The sequence below is a fragment of the Perissodus microlepis genome, chromosome 3 (assembly GCF_051167445.1).
Source record: "Perissodus microlepis isolate ML-2025 ecotype Zambia chromosome 3, ASM5116744v1, whole genome shotgun sequence".
NCBI classification, from domain to species: domain Eukaryota; kingdom Metazoa; phylum Chordata; class Actinopteri; order Cichliformes; family Cichlidae; genus Perissodus; species Perissodus microlepis.
Window position 1 is genome coordinate 3970922 of NC_140463.1, and position 21246 is coordinate 3992167.

General features: G+C 39.7%; 1 protein-coding gene across 1 annotated transcript; it reads left to right on the forward strand.

The window, feature by feature from the left end:
- The first annotated feature begins 360 nt into the window (after positions 1–360).
- On the forward strand, positions 361–16282 carry LOC146389487 (NACHT, LRR and PYD domains-containing protein 6-like). The gene is made up of 13 exons (XM_084910044.1): positions 361–633; positions 1297–1428; positions 2196–2309; positions 3011–3115; positions 3412–3537; positions 3987–4109; positions 6769–6847; positions 7010–7229; positions 7395–9192; positions 9294–9467; positions 9610–9783; positions 10674–10720; positions 10896–16282. The coding sequence occupies exons 2-13, from the start codon at positions 1340–1342 to the stop codon at positions 11429–11431; spliced, it is 3585 nt and encodes a 1194-aa protein (XP_084766170.1). The 5' UTR covers positions 361–633; positions 1297–1339; the 3' UTR covers positions 11432–16282.
- Positions 16283–21246: the final 4964 nt, after the last annotated feature.

The following is a 21246-nucleotide window of genomic DNA, read 5'->3' on the forward strand; positions in this document are numbered from 1 at the left end:
CTCCGTCCCCAGGTGGCGTTGTCAGCATTCCTTAGTCACCTTTACTGGTTATTCCTCCTTCGCCACAATGAGATGAATTTCTACAATGGCGCATAGACAAAACCCTGTTACTGCTAATGTAACTATCTATGGTTTTCACACACACACACACACACACACACACACACACACACAGTTAAATTAAATTACATATGCTGTATGCATTTTGTTCATTCCTAAGTTGTGAGTCTACACCAGCCATAATACTGTCTTTAGTTATTAACATTTGAAAGATTGAAGGCAGTTGAAAAGTAAAAATTAGCTTCCTTTCCAGAAAAACGCAAACTTCAGAAGTACACGTCCCCCCCTCCAAGCTTCTGATAAGCCAACATTACTACTCGGTCAGGATTTGCCATGTTCTTGGCAGCGTTTGACTTTGTTTTTGGCGTTTACATGTGGGCGGAGAGATTTTAAAAACGGAAAGTCCCCGTTTTCATAAACACCCGTGTGCGTGAGGACGTAGAGGTGCGGCTCTCTCCGTGTAATATGAGACAGTCTCGGTGAACAGCAGCTGCTCGGGTGTTTCCGTGTTCATTACTTTTTTCCCTGAACTTTGTGTCAGTGGACCGTCTCCGTGTGAAGCTCCGTGTGAAGGTAATGCAAGGAGTCTGTAATGTTTGTAATGTTTCCCTGTGTGCAGCTTAGTTCACGGTAACGGACTCGCAGCTCAGACGGTGAATACGGCACCACAACGAGGCCGTGTTCGCCATATTGTGTTAGTTTGTGCGATCACGTTTGGCACAACACCAGAATGTAGACACTCTGAGCTCCGGACGTAACTTTATCTTCACAGTGCTGCCAGAGGGAAAGACGGACTCAATTATTACTTGTTATAAATAGGACTTTTTTGGATTACACACAATGACCTGTGAGTAAAAATACTGCGTCACACTGGCTGTTCTCCTATAACAGGAAGTCATCTTGACTGTAAGGACGGTTGTTACGACACTTGTAACGTTTGTAACTCGGACAGACCGAGTAAGACTGATAATATGTAATAATCATATAAAACTGGGAATATAAATTTTCAAGAGTCGGATCAATAAACAGATATGATAATGGCACAGATATCAGTAAAACCTTTAAATAGAAGTATATCAGCTGATTGCAGCTTCCTCTGCCTCACACTGCTGTCTGACTGCATTCAGCTGACACTGAGATGAAGCAGGAAAGCAGCAGCTGATATTTGGACAGCACAGTGATGGAAAGGAGGATTTCAGTTGATGTGCACATGAATGATTTGTGTTTCCTCTGCAGGTGAAGGTAGAAAGTGTGTGTGAGCTGATGTGAATTGAGCAGCATGGATCAGTGTGAGGACAGAGAGGAGGGAGTCCCTCCCTCTAAAACCACTCTGTGTGGGGAACATGAGAGCCAGACCAAAGCTCAGAGGTGAGATGACCATCTCTAACTGTCCGTGACTCTTCTCCATGTCACAGCTCAGCACTCACATCACACTCAAAGCTCCAATAAACACATGCTGGATCCATCTTGTAGTGTGTGGGAACATATAACGCAGTGAAACATGCAGGGTGTGATAAACACAGCCAGGCTCCACAAGAACATGAGAGGATAGTTTAGAGGTTTGATCTGGTTGTGAAATAAATCATTCAACCACAAATCAAAGCTGTAAATAATGAATCCCCTATTCTTCTTATTCTTATTCTATCCTGGTTATTTTTCTAGCATCAAACATCAACAAATACATTACAAGTCGACCAAACAAGTGGCTCAAAGAGCAAATTTTAAAAAATAACGATAATTCTTAAAAATTTTCTTAATGTAACTGTTTCTTCTGAGTAATACATGCTGGAGGCTGGTGAGTGCTGCAGGTGAAGAAAAAAAGGCTAAAGTATATAACTACTCATTATTTCTAACATTTATTAGCAATTTTACAGGAATCATAACACAAATGAGTTTTAGAATGAAAGATATGTATATTTACTAATGTAACACCAACTATCATAGTTATCTCACTCATAAAGTAAGGTAAAGATGTTCAATATTAGAGAGAGGCACCAATGATAATCATCTGTGAGCAGCTCTTGGTGAAAGTGGGGAGGAAGAACATGAAGAGACCTCCTACGGGTCAGATGTCTGTGGAGAGAGAATCTTCTGTGAACAATGATTTAACATGGTTTTCTCTCCATGTCTGTCAGAGTCAGTGGGAGAACCTGTTGGCCTCATGTCCCCCAGAGGTTTTCTGAATCCAGCTGTGTGTCTCTGAGGAGTAATCAGTCCATAGAGCCTCCGCTGTTCTTTGCTCCAGACATGTAAGCTGGAACTGAGTCCTTAATGCCACATTCGTGTGTTCAGTGTTACTTTTCATTAGGTTTGTGTACCTACAGCATGTCAGCTTTATGTGTTCTTACATAAACATAAAGCTGTGCATCAGAATCAGTCAGCAGCTTCAGCCTGCAGATAAATGTGTGAACAAAATAAGAAATATAATCACGACAGTTGATCAACTCTGTGTGATCCTGAGACATTGGTAGGAAAAACTTTCTTCATCAGTCTGACTGACAGCAAAGAGTTAGAGGATGAAGGGTTTAAATGAGGCTGCAGAAGAAAATAACTGTTTGTATTTATGTGAGATGGTTTGAGGAGAAGTTCAGTAGGTGGAAATTCACACTGTATGTAACTTAGAGATAATTAACAAAGTTTAACAGAAAATGTGAGCATTATATTTCCTATGACTTTGGAGAGAACGGTGAAAACAGTGTGTGGGTCCATCTGTAGGGCAGCGTCATGGTTCACAGTTCAGAAAGGAGAAGGATTAGTTTCTGTACCTGCTAATAACAGAGTAATGAGCAGAAATGACTCGAATATTTGTTTGTAAATCATCCAGAATTGTTGTTGTTTATAATGTGGTTGCATGTTTTTCTGCATTTTCTGAACACAAAAATATCTTTTAATTGAAATCTTAATCTTGATCCTGGGACTCGATCTTTCTGTCTGCTGCGATCCGCCTCAGACCATCAGACTATCCTGAACCTGATCCCAGCTGTGTGTCCTTAAAGAGTAATCTGTCCATGGAGCCTCCACTGTTCTTCAAAAAGCAGATTATTTCAGAGACGGTGTAAGTAAACATCAGGTCATCTTCTTCCTCATGTGTCCTCATCTTCAGAATCATGCGATAAGTCATGTGGCATTTTAGTTCAGTCCAGGAGAAACAGCAGAGGATATTTTCATGTATGATGAACATTTATGTTATTATGTGTCTTCTGAATGAGTTAGTAAACTCTCTGTATGTATTATTGAAGGGTCTACCTTACAACATAAAGAACCTTGAGGCGACTGATTTGGCGCTATGTCAACAAAACTGAATTGAATTGAATAAACTTGTTCTTGGTGGTCTACTTCTTTATCTGGCAGACATGACAGACCAGGCTGCTGTGAACCTGATCACAGCTGTGTGTCTCTGAAGAGTGATACCTCCATGGAGCCACCGCTATTCTTCAAGAAACCAGCATCAACCTTTAGATCAGGAAAACCAAAGAGGTGAGATCTCCTTGAACGTCCATTAGATCTGTCGCTATAATTACCTGGTTCCCTGTACTTGGGTTTAAGCTGATATTTAGACCTAAAATGGTTGTAAAGATTAATGTGAGTGTTAGTGGGACGTGCAACTTCACGTAGCAGTGAGACCTGAAATCAGATTTTGGAAGTTCGGTTTAACTAAGAGACTCATAAGTAACAGACACCAAAACAATGCTCAGAGGTGGTTAAAGCTCTGAGGCAGGACTCTTAATAATAATAATGGCAGCAGAGGAGTTCATCTAGTAGATCTAGAAAAAATATTTTAGAGCAGAACTACAGAATGCCTTTTATGCATCTCGGTCTACTCTCAGGGTTCTGGATTGTTTTTAACATTTAATGGTTATTCATTTTTAAACTGTATACATTTATGATCTAATTTTCTCTGGGATGGCTCATTTTTTGCTTACCAGGATCTGTCAAAGAACTGTCTCCAAACAGACACGTAGCTGTGAGTCTGTGAAGAGTGATGCATCCATGGAGCCACCGCTATTTTTCAAAAACGTTATACCTTTAAAACCAGGGAAACGAAGGAGGTACGTTTTCCATCAGTACCGTCTCATTAAGTGGCTGTTTGCTCTGTACTGAGGTGTAAGTAGGCATCTACGGTATACTAAAAACACCTCAGGGTAAAGAATAATCTGAAGAGCAGTGTTAGTGTAGTGTGTGTGAATGTCTGTGTGAATGGGTGGATGACTGAACGTGTAAAGCACTTTGGGGTCCTTAGGGACTAGTAAGGCGCTATACAAATACAGGCCATTTTTACAGGCCATAGTGTATGTGTTATTTCACATAACAGCGAGACATGAAATCAGGTAGAGGAACTCCAGTTTGAGCAACACAGTCACAAGTTTGTTCTTCAGATACCAAACATTACACAAAGGTTCATAAAACTGAGATATAACATAAGAAAAGTAGTCATGACAGCCATGATTTTCTGGCAGAACTTCTCTAAAGTATGAACATATCAGTGCAGACAGAGCATTTACAACCATTAAACATAAAGTGGTAATTAGCTGAGTAAAATTTATTATGCAAAGAACGAGATCTCTAAAACCCCAGATAAGCTTCTCAGTTTGAAACGAAACCCTTAGAGATGCCTTTAACACCAGTTTTAGTAACATACTCTGGGCTGCATACTTTTAAAAACTAGTGAAATCTGAAAAATCTTTTGTGATTAATTTTATTAAAGGAAGAAACATATCATTGGCATTCATTCAGGAAGTTTCACAGAAGTTTCAAAACTGGTTTCAAGCAGGAAGCATGTGAGACTCAAACAGGACAACAGGACAAAGAAATTAGAAAAATGAGGGTTTAAATTCACATGAGATAATTAGAGAAAGAGACAGCTGGGAAACAAGGTGCAGGGGAATGGAATCAACTAACAAGCAGGGGGTGGAGAAAACTGAACATAATGAACAAGAGACTATGAAAATAACACACTGCAGTTTCATATAAACATGTTGTGGTTTTCCCTACATTCAGGTTGAGAGTATTATAATATGATGGTGTTGCTTTGACTGCACAATCCCACGAAACGATATAGAAAATATTAGAGATGGACTGATCCGATATTACGTATCGATATCGGTCCGATACTGACCTAAATTACTGGATCGGATATCGGAGAAAAATAAAAAATGTAATCCGATCCATTAAATATCACGAAAGCACCTCACAAAACTTGCAACACACCGTAACTCGCCTCAGAACGTTAGCACGTCGGAGCAGTATGCATCACGTGATAGAGCGGCTGTGGCATGCGGGACCTGTCGGTGGTCTGGATAGCATTTGGAGCTTCGCTAGCAACCCGGCATTTCATCTCCGACAAAGTTATACCCGAGAGAAGTAAAGCAAGTGTGTAAGTCCATCTCTGAATGTTTGTAAAGGAAACCAGTGGATAAACAACAACAGCACTATTAAGCTTGATAAGCTGTTGTTAGAATTTATTTAATATTACTTTCTACAACAGGATCTTTTTCTACGTAGCTGACGCTGGTAACTGTGCAGGGGCGGATCTAGCAAAGTTTAGCCAGGGGGGCCAATAGGGCATGAACAGGGAAAAGGAGGCACAAAGACATACTTTTCTTTCTTATTCTCATTTAAAAAGTCCAGCTTTTAATAAATAATTATCTGAATCTTACACCCAAAGTTTTAATCTGATGTAAAATGTATAGAAGTCCATTACTGTATATAGTAACTATTAAGTCTAATATATATACCCTAGTAAGCTATAGTACTTTTTCCTTTGGGAAGGTACCATCTGTGCAGTCTGCAATTTTGTTGAAGAAAGATGTTGAATCTATTTAATATTTCTTGAAAAATAATTGATTTCTGTGCATTTTTTTTTTCACACTGCATCAAATTAAGGTTGATTACGTCGATTAAGCATCATGAGGTGGACCGTGAGGGGTGGTTCCCTATTTTTTATTTATTTATTTTTGTTGTTGCTGGGAGTTGGAACCCTATTAGTTAGGTTGCTTAATATTTATGCTAAGTACTCTTTAAAATACCAGAATAGGGAGGATGGAGTAGGTTTAAGTTTATTAGATTGATCAGTGTTGCTGAACTATCAAATATTTTTTTTTGGCATACAGGTATAACAGAATAGCTTTAGTGTAGTTGTTGTTTTAAACTTGAGTATGAACTTATACAAAATGCAGCAAGATATTTAAAAAAACAGTTTTGTTGATTAAAAAACACTATATCGGATTCATATCGGTATCGGCAGATATCCAAATTTATGATATCGGTATCGGACATAAAAAAGTGGTATCGCGCCATCTCTAGAAAATATGTAAAATATATCAGCTGTGAATAACTTCTTAATTGCATTGTATAAAAAAGAATGATTGTCTGTAGGTGCAGGGAGTGCTGTTTGCATAGTCGCTCATTAAGACCAGGTTAATTCTGTCCATTTGCAATTACAATTGCTTAACTAGCTAACTAAATAGATTCTGCACATGAGAAGAGTGTCTGTATTTGCATTTGGACTGTCCCTTTCACACTGCAAATTTTTAAATTTAAACAAATCCCAAAAGTGTTTAACTGAGATTAGCCACAACTTGAGTAAGCAGGCATGACTAATTTATTTGAAAGTGTAAATGGCACATTAATAACCAGGTGACCATTTTACGTGGCTGGATGTGTATGTGGAAAGATAGTGTAATGTAATTCTTCATGGTTCTTCCACAGTGTGGACCAGGAGAGCTCAGAGGTTCCCAGTGGTCACTCTGCCCAGCAGCATCAAACACACCTGGACTCCATATTTATGGTCTGTACATATACAACAACTACTTTTACATCTATTCTGTTCACAGTCATCTCCATGCTGCTCTTTGTAGACCAGTGGATTGTCAGTGTGTCCAACATGGATCGGATGTTTGGATCCATGATTTCAGTCTGATTGGCTCATTCATAATGTATTCTGTTCCAGCTGCTGGAGGACAACGTCATCACTTTTGTGAAGAACGAGCTGAAGAAGATCCAGAAGGTTTTGAGTCCATATTATGAAGGCAGTGAGATGGAGGATGAAGCAGTATTGCATTGTGAAGATGAAGAGCAATGGAAGAGCAACAGAGAGGCAGTTCTGAAAATCACAGTAAACTTCCTAAGAAGAATGAAGCAGGAGGATCTGGTTGACCGTCTGAAGAACAGTGAGGATTTCTCTAAAGATTTTCTTTTGCTGAGTAACTGGAACATTTACTAATGTATCAAAAGAGGGACCTACATGTGTTGAAATGCTAATGATTTAGGGCATGAAATTGTTGCCTGAACTTTCTAAACATTTAGTTGGTATATTTGGTATGTTGTTTTTTTAGGAACTCCCAGCAGAGTTTGTCAGCAAAACCTTAAATCTGCACTGAAGAAGAAGTTCCAGTGTGTGTTTGAGGGGATCGCTAAAGCAGAAAGCCCAACCCTTCTGAATCAGATCTACACAGAGCTCTACATCACAGAGGGAGGGACTGCAGAGGGCAATGATGAACATGAGGTCAGACAGATTGAAACAGCAAACAGGAAACCAGACAGACCAGAAACAACAATCAGACAAGAAGACATCTTTAAAGCCTCACCTGGAAGAGATGAACCAATCAGAACAGTGCTGACAAAGGGAGTGGCTGGCATTGGGAAAACAGTCTTAACACAGAAATACACCCTCGACTGGGCTGAAGACAAAGCCAACCAGCACATCCAGTTCATATTTCCATTCACTTTCAGAGAGCTGAATGTGCTGAAAGAGGAAAAGTTCAGCTTGGTGGAACTTGTTCATCACTTCTTTACTGAAACCAAAGAAGCAGGAATCTGCAGCTTTGAAGACTTCCAGGTTGTGTTCATCTTTGATGGTCTGGATGAGTGTCGACTTCCTCTGGACTTCCACAAAACTACAATCCTAACTGACCCTAGAAAGTCCACCTCAGTGGATGTGCTGCTGATAAACCTCATCAGGGGGAAACTGCTTCCCTCTGCTCGCCTCTGGATAACCACACGACCTGCAGCAGCCAATGAGATTCCTGCTGACTGTGTTTGCCTGGTGACAGAGGTCAGAGGGTTCACTGACCCACAGAAGGAGGAGTACTTCAGGAAGAGATTCAGAGATAAGGAGCAGGCCAGCAGGACTATCTCCCATATCAAGACATCACGGAGCCTCCACATCATGTGCCACATCCCAGTCTTCTGCTGGATCACTGCTACAGTTCTGGAGGATGTGCTGAAAACCAGAAAAGGAGGACAGCTGCCCAAGACCCTGACTGAGATGTACATCCACTTCCTGGTGGTTCAGGCCAAAGTGAAGAAGGTCAAGTATGATGGAGGAGCTGAAACTGATCCACACTGGAGTCCAGAGAGCAGGAAGATGATTGAGTCTCTGGGAAAACTGGCTTTTGATCAGCTGCAGAAAAGAAACCTGATCTTCTATGAATCAGACCTGACAGAGTGTGGCATCGATATCAGAGCAGCCTCAGTGTACTCAGGAGTGTTCACACAGATCTTTAAAGAGGAGAGAGGACTGTACCAGGACAAGGTGTTCTGCTTCATCCATCTGAGTGTTCAGGAGTTTCTGGCTGCTCTTCATGTCCACCTGAGCTTCACCAACTCTGGACTCAATCTGCTGGAAGGACAACGACCAACCTCCAAGAGGTCAAAACCAAGATACTTTACAGAGACACATTTCTATCAAAGTGCTGTGAATAAGGCGTTACAGAGTCCAAATGGACACCTGGACTTGTTCCTCCGCTTCCTCCTGGGTCTTTCACTGCAGACCAGTCAGTCTCTCTTTCAAGGTCTGCTGATACAGACAGGAAGTAGCTCACAGACCAATCAGGAAACAGTTCAGTACATCAAGGAGAAACTCAGTGAAAATCTGTCTGCAGAGAAAAGTATCAATCTGTTCCACTGTTTGAATGAACTGAATGACCGTTCTCTAGTGAGAGAGATCCAACAGTCCCTGAGATCAGGAAGTCTCTCCACAGATAAACTGTCTCCTGCTCAGTGGTCAGCTCTGGTCTTCATCTTACTGTCATCAGAAGAAGATCTGGATGTGTTTGACTTGAAAAAATACTCTGCTTCAGAGGAGGCTCTTCTGAATCTGTTGCCAGTTGTGAAAGCCTCTAAAAAAGCTCTGTAAGTACATAGATAGCATTTATTTATGAATGAAAATGATACAAAGTAGCTTACAACTAAAGAAAAAGTAGAACACCTTTGTATTTTGTTTGTCTCTTTAGGCTAAGTTGCTGCAACCTTTCAGAAAGAACCTGTGAAGCTCTTTCCACAGTCCTCTGTTCCCAGTCTTGCAGTCTAAAAGTGCTGGACCTGAGTAACAACAATCTGCAGGATTCAGGCGTGAAGCTTCTCTCAGTGGGGCTTGAAAGTCCTCAGTGTACACTGGAAACTCTCAGGTCAGATCAAGAGCTTTTTAAACTTACATTTAGATAGGAAAGACATGGTTATAGCTTACTCTCTTTCTCAGTTATTTTAAGTATAGTATAATTATTTTTTCAAAAAACGTTAAAAACATTTGCTAAATTTGTGGGACTCTAGTTTGTCAGGCTGTCTGATCACAGAAGAAGGCTGCACTTCTCTCGCATCAGCTATCAGCTCCAACCCCTCCCATCTGAAAGAGTTGGATCTGAGTTACAATCACTCAATAGGCTTCGGGATGCAACGGCTGTCGGCTGGAATGAGTGATCCATGCTGGAGACTGGAAACTCTGAGGTATGGAGAGTCTTGTGACAGCCACACATGAATAGATAGAGAACACACATTAAGATTAAATTTTAAGTCAAGAGGATCAATTTCACTAAATAGTTTTGAAAAATGATTATTTTCATGAATACTTGGGCAAAGAAATAAAGAAGTCTGGTGCATGGGCAGTGACAGTGCAGCCTTCCTGAAGCATTGCGCAGAGGTTTTTGGCCCACACATACCCCAGTCTGGGTTATCTTTGGAAAGTTTAAATGCAGTGAAGTGGATAAGAGTTTTTTGTCATAATCTTGGCACACTCAATTTGTTGGTGGGATTGTAGCATGAGACAGGTTATTTTAATGTGTTTCAGGTGAGAGCAGTACACAAACCTTATAGACACTTTGATAATTACAGGTTAATTTAAGCTGCGTCTTTGAGTTCATTAGTATAAGATGAAATAAGGAAGCTAACTGAAGCTAGCTGCTATAAGTAATGTGGAAATGTTAACTTTGTAATTGTGTTCTTCCTGTCAGCTATCATGTCTGAAGGCAAATGGAAACATTTGGAGTGTAACAAGCTATAAAACTAATGTTAGTCCAACCCTTTTAAATGTTAAGCTTTCTGGAGTGCACAAATTTGAATACAGAAGACAGCCAAGGTACAGAAATAGCTGCAGAAATGCATCACCTACATCATGTTCCAGATGGTGATCGCTGTAAAGATGCTGAAAACTTTCTGACAACCAAAGAAATGTGGATTGTAAGAGTCAGAGTCCTATTTGTAAGATGTGTGGTAGCAGGACCTTTCTATTCCCATTTTGTTAGCAAAGTCAGTGTCTAACAGTGTGTGAATGAGAGCCATGTAATGTCCATGTGTGCATGCTGAGACTGTGCTGGTCTGACCCCCCCTCCTCCTTTCAGGGTGGAGCCTGCTGGAGTCCGATGGTTGAGACCAGGTCTGAGGAAGTGTAAGTGTATTTTTAATGTGATTCATGAAAACAAAACAGCACACATTCAACCATCTTCAAACTGTCACATCACTCATTCACATCTCTGATGTGAGGAGTCATCATCAAAGTGTCAATCAATGAACAGATGATGGATCAATAACTGCAGCTGGATTGTGTTTGTTCTCTCCATCAGATTCCTGTCAACTCACAATCGACACAAACACAGTTCACACAAACCTCCAACTGTCTGACAACAACAGGAAGATGACACATGTGGAGGAGGTTCTGTCATATCCTGATCATCCAGACAGATTTGATCAGTATCCTCAGCTCCTGTGCAGAGATGGTCTGACTGGTCGCTGTTACTGGGAGGTCGAGTGGAGAGGAATGGTTGATATATCAGTGAGTTACAGAAGAATCAGAAGGAAGGGAGACAGATATGACTGTGAACTTGGATTTAACGAACATTCGTGGAGTCTGAGCTGCTTTGATCATGGTCCTCATGCTGTCTGGCACAATAAGACAAGAACAACAATCTTCCCCTCCTCCTCCTCTGTCTCTAACAGAGTAGCAGTGTATGTGGACTGTCCTGCTGGCACTCTGTCCTTCTACAGAGTCTCCTCTGACACTCTGATCCACCTCCACACCTTCAACACCACATTCACTGAACCTCTTTATCCTGGATTTGTTTTTGGGTCAAATTCTTCAGTCTTTCTGTGTGCAGTCTAAAGGCTGTCCTCTTTTTACAGAAACACTTCAGAAGTCAGCTTTTCAGCATTTTTAAACAGGCTGTTTGTTATTAAAGGTTTATTTTATTGTTCACGTGTGATGTAAGTATACAGTATAGTGTGGATATAGAACTGGTGTTCCTTCTAATTAGTTTTGTTGCTCATATTTTTTGTTGTGTATTCTCTCCTGTTCCCTTCAGGCACTACAATATCAAAGATCAAACGGTACACAATTTTTAAATTCAATTCAGAATGTCTGTATGGTCTCCTGAAACTTCCTCCAGTATTGATTATATATTATTTAATCAGTAAGCATTCTTTCCACAATGATTCATAGATGTTCTCACTATCAAAATACTCTATAGTTATGTTTTATCAGTCTGATTGCTAACTTTTGCTAAAGCTGACACTGCAGACATCTACTGGATCCACTCTGACGTATGTAATCCTCTAACTTATAAGTAATTGCACAATATACCAACAGTTACATTGTTAGGGCCCTGAGTTAGTTAATTGGTTTTTATTGTCATTTTAACACATTGGATTTTAATGAGATTCAGGAACAGCAGTGTAATCTCAAACATAGCACTTTAACATCAGTGAGAGGGTGGTTGAGAAACCAAAATCAAAGTTTTTAAAAATTATTTTGCAATCTGAAAGTTAATTTAATATTTAATCATTTAATTTTAAATGCCGGGACACCGTCTATTATTTTAATTTGGTTCAGAATTGTATAAAATCTCTTTTTATGGTTTCAATTATATGTTAGGTTCAGTTACTTGATTTTGTGCTGAGAAAACTGTGTATATAATGTAAAATAGAAGCTCAGCATTTCACCTTACAGACAACTTTGGTACCTGTCAGAAAGCCCACTCTGTCCCTTCTAACAACAACATTACTGGATTACTTTTTGAAATGAAAGTAACTCTTAATTAAATTTATTGACATGGTTCTAATCAATGTTCCCTCTAAGCTGCGTGCGTGCACAATTGCGTACTGCTGGCACGGTCTCTGCACACAGAAAACCTGTGTTGCACAGAAAAATAAAATCTAGCCTGAATTGAAATTGAAATTAAAACTTTAACACTGCCAACAGAATTGTTAGTCAGTAAGTGACTGGCTGCTCCCGTATGGGATAAGAACGATGCCACCTTATCCCATAGTCCAGCCAATAATGCGATTCACATTCGTATATACGCAGCTAAGCGTTGACAGGCTATGACAGCGTCCTTATGTGCCGACACCGGTGTTTAGCTAGCAAAGCATCGTGGCTGAGGTGGAGTGAAGCCACGTTAATGACAACGTGTACAACCATTGGAGATGTGAGCAGGACAGACGGAACAATAGACGGAAAAAGTGTGGACTTTATACCAGTTTTTAAATTATGTTGATAGGCCACGTAAAACCAGAGTTATGATAAAAATATCTGCAATGTTTGGTTTTCTTCCTGAATAATCAGAATCAGAATACTTTATTGATCCCTGGGGGAAATTATTTTTTGTTACAGTGCTCCATTATAAACCAACATAAACCAACATTAAGACAAGACAGACAATACGCTAACTAAGAATAGTACAATATATACATATATATATATATACATACATAAGTCACTCATAAATAAATAGCTGGAAAAGAAACGTGTAGTTGTAGCAGTAACCAGTGTGTTAAGTGGACGCGTTGTACAGGGAGATGGCCAAAGGCAGGAAAGATTTCCTGTGTCGTTCAGTGGTGCTTTTCGGTACTCTCAGTCTCTCACTGAACGTGCTCCTGTGACTGACCAGCATGTCATGGAGTGGGTGGGAGGTGTTATCCAACATTGTCTTGATCTTGGACAGCATCCGCCTCTATTGTTGTTTATATTTACTGTGGGAAGAAACGGTAAAAACGGCGTTTTATAAGGAAAAGACTGGAAAGTAGTGATGTGCGGATCGATCCTGAAATATCGATTCCTCCCATACCAATCATTTATGTTCTAGAATTGATTCTCACATTAAAATATCGATATTTTAGTAATTTAGGGTAAATTTGCAGTTTATCATTAACAGGAACACAGTGGAAAGAAACTATAACATTCAGATTGTCTACATTCAAAGGAACTACTTCCTCTTCCGCCTTTCATAGTCATGTGCGAAATACGGCTGTATAAATGTCCCGCAGCCCCTTGGCGTGCGCTAGTGATGGGATTTCCAGTTCTTATTAGAGAACCGGCTCTTTCGGCTCTGAACCGGCTCTTCAGGTTGTTTTGTTGCTTTGATTAATTTATTATTAACAATAATATAAAATTATGCACAAAAGTAATTACTAATGTAAAAAAAAAGTGGTTCATTTATATATGTTTATATATAAATATATGCAGTGGCCCCTAGAGACAAAGCACGTACAAATTCCAAAGCACATTTCTAGCATGAACTGAACTTTCAAAACAGAGCTACCTAGATCACTTATATCAGCGGTCCCCAACCCCCGGGCCTCAGACCGGTACCTGTGCATGTGTGTACGTGTGTGAAGTGCATTTCAGTTTGTTTTCATAATAAATATCTAAATAAATAAAAGACATATTTTTATCTTAAAGGCTAACAGTCAGTCAGAATGAGGCTGGACTCAAACACAAAAAGGTGTTTTTGTCCAGATGAGCCCAGAGAAGAAACACGAGTGTTCACAGACATCAGAACCTCAGAGGTGAAACATGAGGTTGGAGTCCTCAGCATTCAGAAGAGCTGCTGTGAAACCCGGAGTACTGATGACTAGGGCTGCCACAAACGATTATTTTGATAGTCGACTAGTCACCGATTATTTTTGCGATTAGTCGACTAATCACATCATGCATCCATTGGATGTACAGCATACAGCTTATTGCACCAGCATGCATCTGCTCTTATATAACTATCATTAGCTTACAGCTTTAAGTGTTTCAGGTATGTGCTAACTAAAAATAAAGACAAGATGATAGTTTATTAAATTTTAATGAAATTTGCAGATTGTTTCGGTGAAGTTTAATAAACTCCTTGCTATCTAAAATATAACGGGACACCGGAGTATATTCTCGAGCATCTCACACTTCTGATAATCAGTTGTCTGCTTGACGTTTATTCAGCTGTGTAAAAACTATAACTTTAATCTCAGCCAAACCGATTTACTCAGGAACAAATAAAATACTAAAAAAAAAGCCAAACAATAACATTTTTAAGTTATCTAAGTGACTTATGTATGTTTAACCTGAGTAGTGAAAGACAGCGGTGGGTTTGAAAACGATTTGCCGGAGTCCGGTGTTCTCACGGGCTGTAGTGAGCCTTGCCCCCGGCTCGCTATCGAGCTAGTGGGTAACAGACGTCTCCGAAAACGTCAGAGCGCTTTTGAAAATATGTGGTGTCTTGATAAACTGAGCAGATATTTGAGGTTTACACAGTTACATTCTCGCTTGAAAATATGTTAAACGTTTATTTTGTGACCCAGAAAGAATAATAAGAATAATATTAAAACTAACTAGCTGCTGCCATTGTTGGAAACTGAGCTGGGCCGCACTATGAATTCTGGGACAGAGCTACTTCTTCTTCTTCGGAGTTTAACGGCAGCTGGCATCCTTGTACATGCAGTGTGCTGCCATCTTCTGTTTCAGTCCGTTATTACACTCTTAAATTCTACTTATTCCTGCGTCTTTTGTGATCTTACAAAGCTTCAAACGACGCGTCGACTATTAAATCAGTCGTCGACGACTTTGATAGTCGACGTAATCGTGACTAGTCGACTAATCGTGGCAGCCCTACTGATGACAGACTCTGATGGCACAAACACATCATGATTCAAAAATAAAGAATGTGACAAACATGGAGCTCCTGATCCTCCTGCATGAGAACAAGCTGACATGACCGCTGTGTCTGAGAGTGTCTCCCTGTCACAGTGACAATAACACAGCTGCTGCTCACAGTCATTAAACTGACCTGAGGTCAGCTGCTAGGACATCTCTGTGCTCCTTACATATGAACATAAACCATGTGACCTCACATCAGTCCTGTGGATGACTGTAGTCATAGAAGAGTAGAGGTGTAGCAGGTGGTGTGAGGCTAAGGAGGAAGAGGTGTATTCTAGTTAATGCAGTACTGAGAGGCTCCACCAGAGGGCTCTGTTAAGTCCTTATTGTAATACAGTTACTGTGTGCAGTTATACCTGATACAACATCTGCACTTATTTAAATCATACGCGTAAATGCTGTCAGTAAATGATTGATTCCTATTTATTCTACTTCCTGTTGACTAGTTTTATTAGAATGAAACATTTAAGCACAGCTGATCGAGTGACTGGATGTAAACAGGTGCTGGAGTTCATGTAACAGGTTCACACCTGAATCTGGGCCTGTGGTGCCAGAGTGTTCAGGGTCAGGTGGTCACATGCTTCAGGTGCACAAGTGCTTCAGGAGCTCAGCACAGCGTGGAACATCCCATCACTGCTGCTCTGGAGTCAGCCTGGATGAGACACCTGTGATGCTCCACAGTGACCGAGCACACCTGCACTTCACAGCTTCTCATCATGTCACTGTTGTTAAGTTAGACTGCTGTGCAGACTGTTAGCTTCACCAACAAGTTTGAACCTTCTTTTTACACTTAGCAACATTACGCTGTGTCCATGAAGAATTTACAGATATGAATTCTGCATATTTCCTGATACGTTTTACACGCGTGCGTGTGTTCACACACCTGTCACTGTGTCTGACATCAGTGCAGGCCTGATAACAACCTGGTTATAATATTGTTGGAAATACCTGAACGTGTCCATAGATCAGGGTGTGTTGTATTAAACATGAAAGCTTCACAGAAGCCCTGCTGATGTGTTAAATAAAGACATGTAGGAATATTATGATTTAAATGGGTCTTCTTCTGAGATAAAAACTTTATAACCTGCTTTACATATATGATTCTAACTCTGCATTAAAAGGAACAACAAAGTGATCACAGACATGTTGATCTGTACAAAACAAAATGAACCCGGCTAAGTTAAATCAACCTTCTGTCTGAGTACAGATTGCTGAACGTACAAGGTGCACCTGAAGGCAGCATGAATGACCCGTACATGAACGTGTGCTCAGGCTGAAACCTGCTGCTGCCCCGAGCCAGGCCGGTTTGTTCCACAGAATGATTTCTGATGTTTCTGTGATTTTATGTCTAACATATTTACTTTATTAGTAAATCGACTGCAGGGAGCAGGATTTAAAAAGAGGTTATAGATAAAGAAATGAGAGCAAGTATCTTTAACACTCTGTGTTTGTACCAGCATTATAATCCTTTCATATCAAACATTCTTGAAAGAGCAGTTGTCAAACAGCTAACAGATCATCTGCAGAGAAATGGCTCATTTGAAGAGTTTTAGTCAGGTTTCAGAGCTCATCACAAAACAGAAACAAATGACCTCTTTGTCTCCAAAGAGCTGCTGATGTGTCCGATATGATCCACAAGCTTAAATTAGGATTTATTTTATTATTATCTCTTTTATTGGGACAGCTGTTGAACATAACAGTAGTATGCCTTTTTACACTTTCTTTGCTGTCACATTTTAACTTATAATTGAAAAATAAAGAAGAAAGAAAAAGAAGAGAAAAAAAAGTTAAATTAGGATTTATAAATGTGTGCAGTGATGTGTGTGAAACCTTTGAGGACTCATCCGTGTGTGCTTCAACACACACACACACGTATGAAGCACTGTGACCTCACATAAAAAACTATTTTACAAACGTGTACGTCCAACCTGAATACATACTGATCATTTATACACAGTTTATTAAGTTCTGCTTCACCTGAACATCAGTGATGAAGCTCCTCTGACTCCATCCCAGCTCACAGCTGTTGTAATGAGTGAAACAAAAAAGAAGGTTCAGAATTCAAGTCCACTGAGAACAACTGAGTGACGACCCCTCGTCCAAGGAACTGTCCAAGGAACTGTCTCCTCAGTGTTGACGCTGGGGTGCAGAGTCCATCCTTCTCTCTGTTTTGAGCTAAAAATGGTTTTGAAGGAATGAAACGCTGGTCTTCTTTTCAAAATAACAGACGAGGGCGTGATCTGGAAGTGGGTGGATCTTAAAGGGCTTGAACCTGTTTACAGTGTGTCATGCACTTCAGGCTCCACGTGTTGAATGAGCCCATGTTGGCTTTGTGAATTTGACACCTTAAGGATTTAAGGTATACATGCTCCTGGTGAGCATAAGATGTCTGATATCAGCTTGACATCTCAATTATAAATGAAATTCAAAATGTTTTTGGAAGTATGTGTCACGGTACTGGGTCATGTGACCCAGTGTTTGAGTTTTAGGTATTTTTGTATTCATTTTCGATCTAGTTAATTTCTAGGTTGCTGTTTAGTCCTTATTTCTTAGTTGTTTCTGTCATCTCCCCCTGTACTCAGTCTCCCTGGTTCCTGCATCTATGTGTCATGTTTCTTGTCTATGCGGTTAAGTTCATGTCATGTTTTATCTCCATGTCTATGTCTCCGTGTTTCCTGTTTTATTTTGGAAGAGTCTGGTGTTCGTTGGCTGTGTCCCAATTCAGGGTCTGCACGCTTGAAGTACACGCACTACGCGTACTACGTACGGTGCGTACTATAAGTACGAGAAGTGCGGAAGTGAGAGGCTTGTGAAATGGGACGGTCTAGCCTACGTCGTGCTGTTCAGGTTGCCTAGCAACCATGATACTAACCGTGAGAAACATTACATACAGCTTTGTGTGACAGAAATGAAGGAGAAAAATATTTTGTTGGTCATTCATTTTTGTCATGACATCACTTTGATTAGTTGAGTATCTGAGGCTGAGACCACGGGACTGTAAAACATGATTGTTGGGCTTCATTTCTGTGCTGAGCAGTCATTTCAAGATTAGCTAGTAAATAACAATTAGCTAATGTTGTTCATGAGACTAAAATCATCTCACTGTGGTAATGTAAATATAATATGGCCAATATTATAGTATTGTCAGATTATTATGATAATAATAATAATAATATATATATATATATCTTCCTGCCATTCAGGACATTTATCTCCAGCGATGCCTCCGTAAAGCACACAGCATCATCAAGGACCACAGCCAAGATTTTCTTATTTAATCACTAGTGTACATATATTTATATTTATAGATACATATATATTTAGTCATCTTTTCTCTTTTACCACGTCTCTCTAATATTTTGCTCCTTACTATTTTTCTATTTTTTTATTATTTTATTTTATTTTATTATATTTTCTCCTACTGTATCATGCTGCTGAGTGACTGCTGCTCGTCAAACACATTTTATATATATATATATATATATATATATATATATATATATATATATATATATATATATTAGGGGTGCAACGGTACACAAAATTCACGGTTCGGTTCGATATTTTTTCGATACAAAAAAAAATGTTCATGCCTTTTTAATTTGTCATTTATTAAAATTATAAATATATATTTTAACTCAAAAGTACAGTTTTTAAATTTAATGTTGCTGAAACAACAAAGTAATAAAAAAAAATCTATCTGATCAACCAAAATAGTTCCAAAGGCCAGATCTGAATGAGGGTGGGGGAGGTTCAATTTGCCATGTTGCAACGAGCTTAGCTTCTGTCTTGCTAGCTTGTGCTGCGCTCAGTGGATCTGCGCTTGACAGTGCAGCCTAGGCGGAGTAGTCGAACACAGATCCACTGAGCTCTCAACACAGACAGCATCGTCAGAAGAAAAGTTGATAAAATAAATTAAAAACTTTGTATTGTTCGATACATATGCGTACCAAACCGAAACCACTGTATCGAACGGTTCAATATCGATACGAGTATCGTTGCACCCCTAATATATATATATATATATTTTAGTTCACAGAAAGCTCATGAAGGCTGAAATTTCTCATATAGAAGACATACCCATTTGTGCCTCTTTTTAAAATAAAATATTTGAGTCACTGCATGCTGAGACATCAGAACCACAAAATTAGTGTGATTAAAACACAATCAGTGTGAAAGAACGATACTGGCTGCTTCGGGCAAAAGACGAGATCCTGTGCAAAGTGTTTTAGAAGTAGCACAATAGCATTTATTTTCTAAAGGGGCTGAATGTTATTTGCGACCATCTACTGTGTTAAAAACTAGTAGCCTCTGCCTCCCTTTTGGATCAACATTCTGAAATTCTGAATTTTAAATAAAATGATCACATAACCTCGTGAAAGAAATAAAAATAGTTTAATGAAAACCCTGTTAAAAAACGCATGAACTCATATAACCCCGCTGACGTCCTGGGTGTTTCCCCACCTGATCTCACATAACCCCAAGCACACCTGAATGTGCACCCATACATGAAACCTGTCAAACAGGTTTGGTTGACCGCCACATTGGACTAGTGCATCTGTATTACTACTCACATTAAAGGAGCTTCTTTGATTAGAACCAAATTCATGTTGATCTTCAGCCTGAAAACTTTAATAATTCTGTTTATAATCATCAACCTGGAGACTAATGAAAAGTATAATAGTAATAAAAAGCCTTCATTATTTGAGTAATGTCCGAACCTGCTCAGAGACACAGACAACACAGAAGGTGTATCCCAAAACGTAGGCCGCATCATTAGGAGGATCCGGCCGTCGCAGTCTGTGTGGGCCGGTTCCTTCGAAGACCGAGAAGAATTTGTGTGTGCGTAAAAAAGATTTGTGTGTGGACTTAGCCAAAAAAACAAAACAAAACGTGTGAATCTCTGCAAGTTACAAGTACGAATTTTGACCCCATTTTTCTTCCTTTTAGCTCAATGTCATGTCAATCACAAATGTAACAATCCAATCAGAGAACAGATGGGTTTGGCTGTCGGAGGGGCGCTTTTTTGAACTGCAGGTCCTTGAAGGGTAATACAGTTTGAAGCTGGAGGATCTCTATGTAAATATCCGATAGAAGCTAGGTCCCCTAACTTTCAGCAGCTGTTGAAAGGATAAAGTTGTGGTATATCAGTGGTTAGAAATACCATTATTACTTTAGGATTAGTTTAACACAAAGTCAGGGCTGACCCGGGACCATTGCTGTGAGTCAGAGTGCGCAGCATAAAAGTCCTTTCACATCGGACGCAGGATGTGCTGCTAATGCTAACTAAAAGCAAAGGATCCAGAGTTTGTTGCGCTGGCTGCTGGGCTCTGTGGGTTTTTGCAGCAGCTCTACATGTACTAGATGCACCTGCTCCTTGTCATTTCTATCTCTGACTTCATGTCATTTCTGGTTTTTTTGCTAATTCTTCAAATGTTCAATAAAAACGTGTGTGCTAATTCGTAATGAAGAGAGCTTTGTAGTGAAAACTGTCATTTCCAAAACACTAACACAAATTCTTTTTACACATGCAAATCCTGATTTACAAGTACAAAACTGATTTACATCAGTTTTGATTTATTTATGACCACATTTTGAGCCCATACAGTGGCTCTGGCAGGAACTTGTTTCTAGAGAAGCAATTCCTCCCTCATCTCATCTCTATCAATAAATCTGACATACATTATCAGTGGCTGTCACGCACCTTATCATTAAGCTGCTCCTCTATGTCCTTTGACATATCATAAATACGCCTGCCGATGGTATTATTGGACAAAGGAATAGCCCGTAGTTTGCTGGCTCTGTCGTCAATCATTGTTGAAGCCATATCCATAGCGCAGGGAAGTATTAATTCCTCCGCAATTATCTGCGGCTTTATACACTGAGCCACTCGGTAGGGAACTTTATAGGAGCTGAGGAGAGCATTTGACGAATCAGATGCAGCTATAGTAAAGAAACACTGATGACCACGACAATTTAGAAGTTTTTTTCTGAAAAAGTCCACA